The 12,381-nt window shown below is 38.7% G+C and overlaps 1 protein-coding gene across 1 annotated transcript in view; it reads right to left on the bottom strand.

Moving 5' to 3' along the window:
- Positions 1-7,532: 7,532 nt before the first annotated feature.
- Positions 7,533-12,381, bottom strand: part of LOC103465852 (PDZ domain-containing RING finger protein 4) — a 68,977-nt gene continuing 64,128 nt past the window's right edge. The window contains exon 7 of the mRNA XM_017305151.1: positions 7,533-10,571. Coding sequence (XP_017160640.1) covers positions 9,099-10,571 — 1,473 coding nt within the window. The 3' untranslated portion in view covers positions 7,533-9,098. The remainder of the gene's footprint in view (positions 10,572-12,381) is intronic.

The raw sequence follows: 12,381 nt of genomic DNA, 5'->3' as shown, positions 1-12,381 counted from the left end.
TTCAGCTTTTTATTTGTAAAAAAAAAAAAAGCTGTTTGAAAAAGGTGCAGCAAAATCAGCAATTACAGGCATTTGACTTGTAATTGAGTCTCTTCAAATACTGCATAGCTCTGTGTAATTGCACCTTCACCAGCAGTCACAGCCCAATAAATCCACCGCCTGTACAGTCAGCAGTGTGGATGAAAACACTAACACTGTTTAGCAAGCTAAAATAGATGACTAACTACTGTCCAACCCAGTTTCCATCAAACTCAGCCAGCCTCTGATTTGGATAAATTGCATTAGTCTCAGTATACAGCCGGCTGTAATACAAGAGTGCAGGGGGGAAATAAATGAACATTTATTGAATAGGGCAGCAGTTTCTCCTCCCATTGGTGCTGGGGTAAGTATGATTTATTGCTATTCATTGTCACTCATGTACTCGCGTTCATACTGTAAGCTTCATGTTCTCCTTTATGATGGAGGAGTTTGGGTGTATTAAACTGGCTCGTCTCCCGTTGATACACTGCTTGTGTTTAGAATATTAACACACAATATGAGCGTTTTGCCGTAATCTGGGTTATGTTACAGCTGCTTAAAAGAATAATAATAATTTTAAAAAAAATCAACAATTGGTTGAAATATTTCAAGCAGTCTTTTTTTTTTATTTCACCATGTTGTTCACTCTTATTTCAACAGTCAGGAGTTTCAACACAGTTAATGTGTCAGGAATAAACTAGAGAAACATCCTTCAAAATGTTGAGTAATTAGATTCTTTCCATTGTGCAGCTGATATAATATGTCTGTCTGATTTAATCCTCTTTAAATAAGGGGTTGTCCTCATTTTATTTCTCACAAGGAGAGGTAGTTTTTCTTTGGGTGCATTTTACAAAAAAACTTTTCAGTGTCCGTCTCTCTGTTCAGATTGGTTATATTTCTTGAATTTTTCATTACTCATCAAATGGACAAACAAGCTTTCAAAAGGTATTCCTATTTTTTTCCATGACCGTGCTTTTTCTGACACATGTCAGAAAACTTGACATTTGTTGTTCAAAACATTTTTTTATGGGCTTAATGTAATATTCAGATTTCTAGAATATTATCTAACAAAACTACAGTCATCAGACTCGATGTAAATAAATTCTTATGATCAAATTTAGGATGCCATCATGCAACTTCTCATCTCGTTTCTTCTTTGCATCATTAATCACATTTTTCTGCTCTGGTTTTAGTGTTTTATGACATGTAAATTGTAAAAGTTTTTCACAGGGACAGTTTTTATAATGATGCAATCAAGTTCACTTTTTTTCTCTCTCTAAATGATAGTATTTTAGAGATTAAATAGGTTCCTTCCACAGTAATGCTGACCACTCCTCTCTGCCTGCTAAACCAGCTGACTCATCGATAACAGTCTGTCTGCATTCATTACGCGATGCTACATCTAGCTTGATAAGGCCAATTACCACAACAAGGCTCTCATGATATCAGAGATCAAAGTTTAAGTCAATTTCTAAAGTGACGTCGAGAGACACGCTGCACGATGCAAATTACCAGTTTGGTTGCCTCTGAGATTTGCGAAGAGGAGTACGGAAAAGTACATGCTCCATCATGTGTCAAGTGGATCTAAATGTCAACAAATTCTGCCCACCCGGCATGAACAACAAGAGAGAATTTGTATTTGTATTATTCATTTTTTTGCTGTTCTGGTAATCCTAAAGGTTAAAAGTAAACATTCATAATAGCTGTGTGTAAATGCGTGTGCGTGTGTTTTTTTTTTTNTTCGGACTAGTGAAGCGCTGAAGAAGAGGCGAGCCGCTGCTATCTGCTTGACATTTCTGTCAGCATCGGTATCTGAACTGCTGGGTAGCTTTGATAAATACCACGGCTGTCACGGGCTCGATTTTAATTACACCTGACCAGGTCTTTCAGAAGCTGCTGGATGAACTTAATTAGCTCACAAGCAGTTCTGGTGTGAGCTGGTACCACACATGCAGCTTCTTTTGTGCCTTCTTTTTAAATTTGTTAGTCTTTTAACTGCGAGAATTAACAAAGACGAGGAAAGAAAGTGGACGTGAAGAACACAAGAAGCCTACTCTCCGACGTAAAACGCAGTGATGCATGAACAACAATGCTTTTAAATGCCACACAGTGTTGGGGGAATGATACGTATTGGCCATTGTGTGCAGAAAATCACCGTACATGCTGCTTTGGCATTATGAAGCACTGATGAATCTAAATTAAGTTCAGTCTGAAGAGAAAATAACACCCTAATCACACCACTGCATATCTATTTTGCAGTTGAATGACAGAGAGAGATGCGAGAAATATAAATAACGCTGCTGCTTCGCCTTCCTCCACATCTGATACCTGCTTAGCCAAGTTGAAACATGTTTTTTGGGGGAGCTTTGCAATGTGGTGTGATTTCACTCCACAGCTGCTTCAAACAGGTCAGAGTTTGTTTTCCTGCAGGCTCCACTTGGCCAGGTGAGTCCTGGTACAGTTCGCTTACAGCAGAAATGGAAAGAGAAAAACCAAAGAGAGAAAGTGCCATCTCACATACGCATGATTTGCGGGCGTAGACGTGATCAGAAAACCTTTAAATCGTCGCTCCGCGTCTGTGTGGCCTCGGCAACCTGTCCCTCTGCGCTGTCTATTTCTGTGTCTGCATTTTGTCTCATTTACAACGTGCTATAGCACACCGTCTCACTTCGTCTCATTTTGGACAGCGTCTCGTGACGGCGCCTCAAATAAGTGGCCATTGTGACTGCATGACACTATTCACCTGATTCGGTCTGATTTCAAAAGTGAAGTGTGAAAGTAAACGGATCCAATCCCAACATATGGAAGCCCTCTGGACTGTTCTTGTGTGAGAATCCTCCTGGTGACATCACATATATAATCCACACATTCACCACCGAATTCAAACATGACAGAAATGACCTGATAACGTTACTTTCACTCATGCTGTTCTATGGAAACACTCTGTTTACTCACCACATGATAAATAATTTGAGTGACTCCAACTGATGGCAGCCCAACCTACTTTCTGATCAGTTTATCTCAGATTTATTTGGGAGGAGTACTCATCAATATTGAACTTGCACTCTGAGTAGATTCTCAAATACAGTAAAAAAAAATAAAAAGAAAAGAAAATATCTTGACAAAAGTAGCTTTATCTGTTATACCTTTCATCCAAATAAACATGCACTACGCAAGTCGGGCAGGATTTAAAGGGATGCACATTGTTTGTAGCCGTGACGGGACTTTTTTCTCAGTATAGACCCATGTGATATTCACTGCAGAGACACAGCAAAAAGGAAGCGAACCTAAAATTTATTCATGGGTTTATAAAGGACCATTTTCATCACAGTTGGACTCTGAGGAAAGTCTTAGTGTGTCAACAAAACCCACAGAAAAAAAAAGAGAGTGGTTCTGAATTGTCTGGATTTGTTCTGGATATTCTTTTTCATATCGGCAGTAAAAAGCAGGCATTTCTTCCACGTAAAGCCCTAAATGCCCAGGCAAGAGATAAAAGGGTGTTTACGAGTCAATTGATGCGGCTTATGTAAAAGTAGTGGCGAGTAAAAACACAGTTATTACAGTAATGAAATACGTTTTCATCTGCTTCCGATTGTTTTCTAGGGACTTGCATTTAGGACAGGTTGAATCACAAATATTTACTATAGTTTTTATGCCGTGACTCTTCATCAGATTAAAAAGAAAAATGTTTGTGCCTCTTTTCGAACTCTTTGAAGGCTTGCGGAGTTTGTCCGTATGGAAAAGTAAGCCGAAAAACGATAACCCTCTAGTATGAAACGGCAACGTGCCGAGTTTTGGATCAACACATTCTGATCTCAGATTGTACATAAATCTGAATACGTTACTGGAATTTGCATACGCAACGAAAAACTGTTTTCTCCAAGTAGAACATTCAGACGAGCCTTTGGGCTTTTATCCTTGTGGTATCTTCTTCTAAGAAAAAAACTTTCATATGTTTCATAYGCATTACCAATGTCCGTAAGTGCAAGAAGTTCTCACTTAATTAGGGAAAAATAWAGTCTACAAAACAATCTCCGGGCTATGTGGTATTCATGTCAGTTCAATTTCAGTTTAGCACCCTGACAACTAAAGATAATACAGAGACCCGAGTTCCTCCTCCCTGCACATAACAAGGCCATACTGATGATTAAGTGGCTGGTGTAATTTAATGAACACAAAGCCATCCAAGTGGAAGGACATTTTAATTGAAATCTCCTTCTGTTTAATAACTTAACATATTCTGAGTGAGACGCTCTCCAAGAGATATCTGAGGTGAATGTGTTTTCAGCAATGAAAAGGGAACCRCGTTTCMTTTATCCACCCTGGTCTTYAACCCCTCAGAGGCTCGCCTGCCGTTCTTTGTGCCGTTTACCTCGGGTGGAGGGGCACCGTTTTCCCCGAGCGCAGCCCCACGTCTCTCTTCTGCATTCGCCCTCCTCCGGTCTCKTCACAGACGCCGATGAGAATAGAAAGCTGCGGTTGCTCACTTTCACCCACTTAAAGGCAAACATTTCACAGGAGTCAAGAGCCAAGAAAATATGTGAAATAAAAATAACTTCTTTTCCAACAGTGATGTTCTTGCCAAGTTCTTTGTTTTCCAACTGCATTGTTCTTTTTTTTTTTTCCAGCAGCAGCAGCTCGACAACTTTTAATCCTTTATATGTGCCTAAACAAACAAAAGCAAACACTTTAGTGCAATGTCATACCAAAAAACAATAATTTATTATCATTTCTTTTGCAAAGATCACCATCATCGCACATTTCACCTTGCTACAAATGTGTCACGTATGCATTACTCCATCAGACACTAATCCAAAACGTACKGTTTTAAATTTCAAATTTACAACACGTCAGTTCAAAATGAGGCATTTCAATGAGCACTGCACTTAATACTGAACTATAAAGACGTTTGATAAAAAATTAAAAAAAWTTAATTAAATTAAAAAAAAAAGAAAATGTCTCTTCCACGGTTCTAAAGTGTTCTGAGTCCTGCTCAGTGGCAATCAATCATCCAAACACCAGTTTAAAGGGCAAATATCATAACATTTTAGAGCCAGAMAACCTAAACATCTTTAAAGTGTGGAACAAATATAACTCCCAATCAGCCTTTCCATTGTTTTTCCAAACAGTTTCTATTTAAAGACACAGTTTTCTCGAGGCAAAAAGAGTCTTTGCTAGGATTCGTCTGTAAAAYGGAAAGGCACTTCCAAATATGGACGACCATGCATCGTCTGGAATGACGGAGCAAGATCGTTTTAAAGAGAAACCGATGCAATCTGACAAATAAAACAGAATAAGCACACGTATTTTTCCACAAGAAAAGTGGACGATAGGGGAGGATCTTCTCCTCAAGCAGCCCACATTAACAACGACATGCTGAATATGAATCAGTATTTGACCTTCTTTCCCATCCATCACACGAGTTATTAGCTTGATTTAATTTTTAGGACTGCAGAACGTGTTGGTGTGAGAAAATTAAMTTGCAGCATTTAGGTGATGTCGTAAAAGTGATGTCAAATGTCTTTGAAATGAATGTCAGATGAATTGCAGAATAGCAAGACATTAWCCATTTCACCCACTGACACCGTGTTTCTGATGTCCACTGCATGGTCACAGCTCATACAGATCAGAATAACAATGTTGGTCAAAACCAGACCAGACATTTCATTGTTTGTCAGGATTGCTAGGCTGCCAAAATCTTTGTTTTTTTTATTTAGTTTTTGTTAAAGGGGGTAATTCACCACTGTGGCCAATTACAAGCAGACTAGACTTGGCAAATAAACCTTTTAAATCCTTTGGTAGGGTGCCAGTTTGTGACGTCTCCAAAGTACCAGTGCTAAGGCAAAATCCCTCTGACCATCTCTTCCTAACTAACACATTTTAATTACACCTGGAGCTTATTCTACCACTARTTCCATTTTCTTTGGGAATCATCGTGTAATCCATTAATGCCCAATTCAGTGTTTCAGACATAACATCATCACTCTTAAGCAAATTTTAGCTCCGTTCCTGGCAGCCTTCTGTTTGGTGTCTCTCTTTCACTATTTTTCTATTTTTCTTCTTTCTCAGTTTGGACCTAGAAACCATTTACTGTATATATTTCATGAGCTATAAACCTGAGTACGTTTGAAAATTTAAAGTTGGAAAAAATAAAAAAAAATGATATATGCCCCTTAAACCTAACTGCAAACATAATTCAGAAACACCTTTAGAAAGTCTTTCAACATATCCAGTAACCAAATACTCCAAATGTACATGATATATTGTAAATAAGGCAGGAAAAAAAAACAACMTCTCAGRTACAGAGATTAAACGATTCTTGTTTGCATGGAAAATAAGACCAACCCACCAATGCATCATTGAGGTTAGAGTTTTTAAGGCTATGAGTAAAAGAGATTTAAATTGATGTATAAAAAATCCCAGCATGTAAAAGGAACAGTCATGTTCATCTGTTCTTGAATATGTATTTATATATACTGTATATAAAACAAAATAAACCAGAATATGACTGCTTACAAACAGATTATTTTTTTAAAGGTAAAAATGTCAGTTTCATTTTGAAATTTCAAAGATAAAAAAATAACAAATGTACTTTAACGACTATTTGATCACAGTTTCAGATTTTTAATGAGCTTCTAAAAGATAAACAAGAAACCGCACTGAAAACCGAATCTAGTCCGAAGTACGACTTGATGCCATTTTGAAAACTCCTCTGCTGTCCTGCTCAGGTGGTGTTTGATGTGCTTTCCTGATCAAAGCTGATGTTTGTTTGTTTTTCCTGAAGGAGCTGGGATATTTTTGCAAGAACCCATCTGTTTGGCAAAGTAAACAAAAAAAGAAGATGAATCCAGAGACTAAACAATCCCTACAGATTGATATGTAATATGCATGATGAAGAGTGTTTCATCTCTTGGTAACTGCTGTACGCTTTTGTGAAATAGTTTCAATCACCTCAGTGGTTTCTGATGCACTCTCAGTTGAGGTATGTAAACTAGCGCTCTGAGGAATTTCAATGAGCTGAATTAGTATGAAACTGGAAATAGCGGCTTTGAAGCCTTTTGATTGATTTTTATTCTTATTGTTTTGTAAAAGCCTTGAAAAGGAAAACAAGAAGTCAAATTTTAGAACATATTTGTGTTTCTTTTAAAACAATAGTTTAAAAGAAACTATTGCAAACCTAAGCAAACCTGTTTCTTTAGGTTTGCTTAGCTTTTTAGCAAACCTAACAAGCTAAGTGAAAATCTTAGAAGTGCTTAGCTGGATGTTTTCTCTGRCTGCTTTGATTTTCTCCAATAGTTTAACAACAAGAATGTCTGAATAAGTGGAAGAGTCTGCCTGATATTTTTGTATGTCGTCCTTCGGGATGTGATGGCCTTCTGCTAAAGGGGGTACAGATTGGACACCAAAATAAACAATTGAGAGTTTGGCAGTATGATCAAATGATCAAAGACCATTCCTAATGTTGCAAAAATGATGGCCGATTAAATTGAAATTTTGTCATGTTTCTTTCTTTYTTTTTTTTAAGGAGATTAAAGCTGAGTGCAAATCTAGTTTGTTTGAAAAGATTTGTTGCTTTTCACAGTTACTGGCACCCCACGTAAAGACTTACCAAAATCTTTAACCCGAATTTATTAAGATTGCAGAAAAATAATTATACACACACACAGTCAAGTTTTCATCACTTGTGAGGACTTCGCATTGTCTTCCATTAATTTCTACAGCCTAACCCTTACCATAATCCTAACCATCACATACCTAACCAATAACCCAAAAACAACAATTTCCCTCATGGGGACCAAGAAAATGTCCCCACAAGGAGCAACGGTCCCCATAACCCTACATTGTAGAAAGATCTAGGTACCCATAAGGATATAAAAACCTGATACACACACACAAACCCCAAATATCAGATTTAACTATAATCATTCAGTAGCAAAAACCTATCATATGTTGAGAAATTATTGACACCATCTGAACTCCTGTAAAATAACTGACTCATTCTTTTAATTTAAACTTTGGTGCTTTTTAATTAACCACTCCTCAAAACGGGGAGGATAAGAGACCATGTCCAATCATGAAAAGCAGGGTGTGTGGATTTTTAGAAACCAGGAAATAAAAAATGGCTTCTAGCCTTAGCTTACCTACAGTAGCATTAGAACAAAAAATTTAAGAAGTTTAAAACTTAAACTGTGACAAACAGAACTTGATGAAGACCCTTCACTATCTTAGGATGTCATCAAAGTAAAACATTTTTAAAATAAGTCACAGTTACAGAACTACGGTAAAGACTGTCACTGAAACCTCTAGACCCAAATTTATTATAAACATCTATTAGTCAGTATCGTTTTACCRGGGGTGCTGATAATTGTGGAGAGCACTGTGCATGAAAAACATTTGTAGCTATACATATATTAATTTCTTATAGAAAAAATGTAAATTGTAGTTGGAATTTAAATGGCAAAATTTAAAAAAATGCTAAAACAGCATCAGAAGACCATTTTTAAGAATCTCTTTAAGTGATTGTTACTTGCCAACTTAATTTAATTTGCTAACATAATTTAAAAGCACTTTACTAATCAAACTGTTAATGTGGTTCAGTTAAACCTTTGACCGACTGCACTGTTTTGTACTTGGGCGAGAAACATATTTTCAGCAAACCTGCCAGCAGCACAGGATCTGCTTCAGCTCCAGAACTCAGGCATATAAGATCTGTGGACTCCAAGACAGCATTGAAAACACAGGTAAAGGAAAAATTACCTACTGCCAAACAAYCACCATGAGATATATAGTTCAACATAAATATGAAAATAGAATCAAAAAGATAGACATGTTCAAAGTGAAGTATTAAAATAATTGTCAAGAGTTTCTTAGAAAATGCCGCCATGTTTCCCAGRTCATGTGAGAAACTTGTTTTGAAAAAACATCACAAAAATGTCATGACGCCACAAATAAACTCTTTAAAAATGCTTTTTGGGATACAAAGAGTGAAAAGTGTTCCTCCGACCGTCCACTTAAAAATGCCGCATTGAACGAGGCAAGTATGTTTTACCACATGGGGTAGAATGTAGGCCGTCTCTGTCCTATACAGTAGTGACTGAGAGGAAGGCATTGTGCACCTTTGCTCCCTCGGGGGCCTTAGTGCCGTGTGTCATCAGCTCCTGAATGGTCATCCAATTGTCCAAAATCTTCTTATTGCGTTTTTTCAGCATCTTCTTGTGGCTGAGCTCTATAATACTGACTTCCTTTCGACCTTCGYTGCTGCTCTGAGGGTTCTCCCTCAAGCTTTCCAGCCGACTGCGCTGCATGAATTCTCGTCTTCTCCTCTGTTCTTTTGCCCTGACCAGGTGCTGCTTCCTTTCCTCTTTACTCCAGTACCTCCCCATCTTCATCTCACTCATTGCATCGTCGTCCGTCGTCATCCCTCCGCTGCGCTCCTCTTTTATCTTCAAGGCCCGCTCCCTCAGGATCTTGTCTCTCACGGGCCTCTTGGTGATGTAGCGGGTGCCGTCGCTGCGAATCTTGACTTTCCACTCCATCTTGGGTTCGTTAATGGGCCTCTGAGGCTCTTTGCAGACACTAAGCAGGCTGAGCTGGCTCTGAGCGTACTCAACAGCTGAACGCTGCTGTATCAGCTGCATGTAGCTCTGGTAGTGGCGGGCATGGGCGGGAATGTTGGTCTGCCTCTGCTGGGAACTGTGGGAAGGGGAGAAGTAAGGAATCTGGGAAGTGCACTGCTTTAACTTTCTTTTACCCTCCTCCTCAGCCTGAGGTGTCTGATCWGACTCTGAAGGGTTACTGTGGTCGGGGCTGCTGCTTTTGCCCAGAACGGGGGTTCTGCAGGGCGGTAAGGGGCTCGGGCTTGGTGAGTGGCCGGTAGCAAAGCCGCCATAGAGGTTCCTCTGGTTGGTGAGGCTGACCATTCTCTGGAGAGAGTGCTCTGGGGAGCGGTCCATGGCCAAGGGCGTGCTCCGAGAACTCTCGGCAGTGTTGTAGGCACTGGAGCTGTCTTTGTCAGACTTTTCCATCCTCWYATTAATGTCACCCAGCTTACCCTTAACAGACTCCCCGTGTTTGGGGCTTTGACTTTTGATGGAGGGTGCAGAACGTCCCATTAAGGGAGATTGCTGACTCTTGCGCAGCTTATGGGCCTGCATAATGTTCTGGCACTCAAGTTCAATACTGCGTAGCTCCTCGTTTAGCATACGCAGCTCGTGTTGCACATCRCTCTGTTCCGCCATGCTGCACTCAATAGTACTGCGGCGGCTGTAGAAAAGGTCGTACTCGCCGCTGTTGCGTATCTGACATTTTAGCTCCAAAAGTTGCTGGAAACGATCTCCCTCTGACTCATCGTTGTCCTCGTCRTCTTTGTCCTCCAGTCGCTTGCTACCGCTGGTGCAATGGGAGTCCTGACTGTCCCGTAGGCACCGGGACAGGCGTCTCTGGATTTGGGCTAAGACGTTGTGGTCTGAGTTTTCCTTTCTCTCTTTCAGACTTGGCAGGCTGTCTCTTGAGTAAGAAAATGTTGAACAGGAAGGCTTGTCATCTTCGGATCTCTGAAAAAGGATAAAGAAAAAATACCTTTAGTAAATGCAATCTCAGGTCTAGATATCAGTTACTTTTGCACCGTCTCCTATTACGTTAGCTTACCTGTACATAAAAATTATGACTTTCAGGTAATAGAAACATGAATTAGTTGGCTTTAAAAGATGCATTGTCRTTCATGCACACCAATATATGGATCAAATCTGGGTTTCTCTCTTATAATATGGACTTTTTTTATCTTTTGCAATAAAGTGTGCAGTGAGACAAAGGGTACAAATCTGTTTCTATGCATGTTACCTACTTTGCACACTACAGACAGGAGAAAGCTGCACTCAGAACAGCTGAAACACTACTACTTCAATTTTATGACATTCAGAACAAAAACATTTGTCTGCACAAGAAAACATGCACACAGACAAATCAAAATAAAGAGGAAGCCTACTAACACTAGCTTAACTCTAAATGAAAATATCCTTGTGGAGTGTTTTACCATATTTTCTGCACTATAAGGCGCACCTAAAAACCTTCTATTTCCTAAAAAGCCGACAGTGTGCCTTATAATCTGGTGTGCCTTATATATGGATCAATATTAAGCCACAACAGGTCTAGCAACTACGGTAAGCAGCCGCTGACTTCATTTTCCTTATAATGCGCATAGAATAGATATATGTGAAAAAAGTTTTAAAAAAGGCCATTCATTGAAGGTGCGCCTTATAATCCGGTACGCCTTATAGTGCGGAAAATACKGTACAAGGATATTGCCTGAAAGATGCTTTTGTTGTCATGTTAATGTTTATGTTTCTTCACAGTTTTCCCTAGTTAGTTTTATTTGGGAAGTAGATAATAAGAAATGCCTCTGATCATCTGTAGTCCATTCCCAGTCTTCCCAGTCTTGATCCAGCCTATTAGCAGATCATAACCTTCACCAACTTTACCTGATGAGACAGACATCGGATTTTGCACCATTTACTGTTACAGATCAAATTGTCTTTTCCTTTTTTCGTAGCTTAAAAATGAACCCATAGTTCATTTGCACTGGTTCGGTCCATCTGAAATGAGGTAAATTAATATGCTCTGTTGAGATCAGAAGCCACCAGTTAATCTGCTGATGGAGGAATGTGTTCAATATATTCCATATAAATTATGAATGATTTTACCATTCTTTTCTTTATTCCAATTTTCTTCTAGCTAGCATCAGTGCATGTATATGTAATTTAACAAAATTGAATCTACTAAGACAATAACAACTATCTTTTTTTTTTTACTGTTTTATATATAAAAAGTATTTACATTTTAAAACATGCAGGATGTTTGTTTTCAAAAATGTATGAAAGGAGGGAGATAATCGGGCAGTATAAACCTGCATTGCTTTCTTCACTCTTGTAGTCAGTCTAAATTTATTCTACACCTTCCCAACGGACACAGGTTTTTTTTGTGTGTGTGAGAAAAAGAGTGAGAGAGAGATATACTATTTTACAGCTCATGCTTTGGGGATCGTCTTGTTTCTGCCACGTCTTTGAAGTTTCATTTGTATGGATTTTCACCGAATGCTCTCGTCCCACAAAAAGAGAATTTTAGATTATGATTATTAATGTTTGGAATTTAAATGGTTCAGTAGTCCCACTTCATAAATATTCATTTAAATTAGCTTTTTTTTCCATTCAAGGGACAAAGCCCGTTTTCACTCATCCTTGCAAAAAAAAAAAAAAAAGTCAAGGTAGACTTCATTGTCATTTTAAACTAACTTTGCATCAATGTCTTCTTCTTCGTGAGGTGGTTTATTCCATTGAACCGAGTAAAGCCCCTTGTGTATCAAATTAA

This window comes from Poecilia reticulata, linkage group LG6, assembly GCF_000633615.1.
Source record: "Poecilia reticulata strain Guanapo linkage group LG6, Guppy_female_1.0+MT, whole genome shotgun sequence".
Taxonomy (NCBI): domain Eukaryota; kingdom Metazoa; phylum Chordata; class Actinopteri; order Cyprinodontiformes; family Poeciliidae; genus Poecilia; species Poecilia reticulata.
The sequence above is the reverse complement of the archived record's forward strand: the minus strand, read 5'-3'. Positions and strand labels throughout refer to the sequence as shown.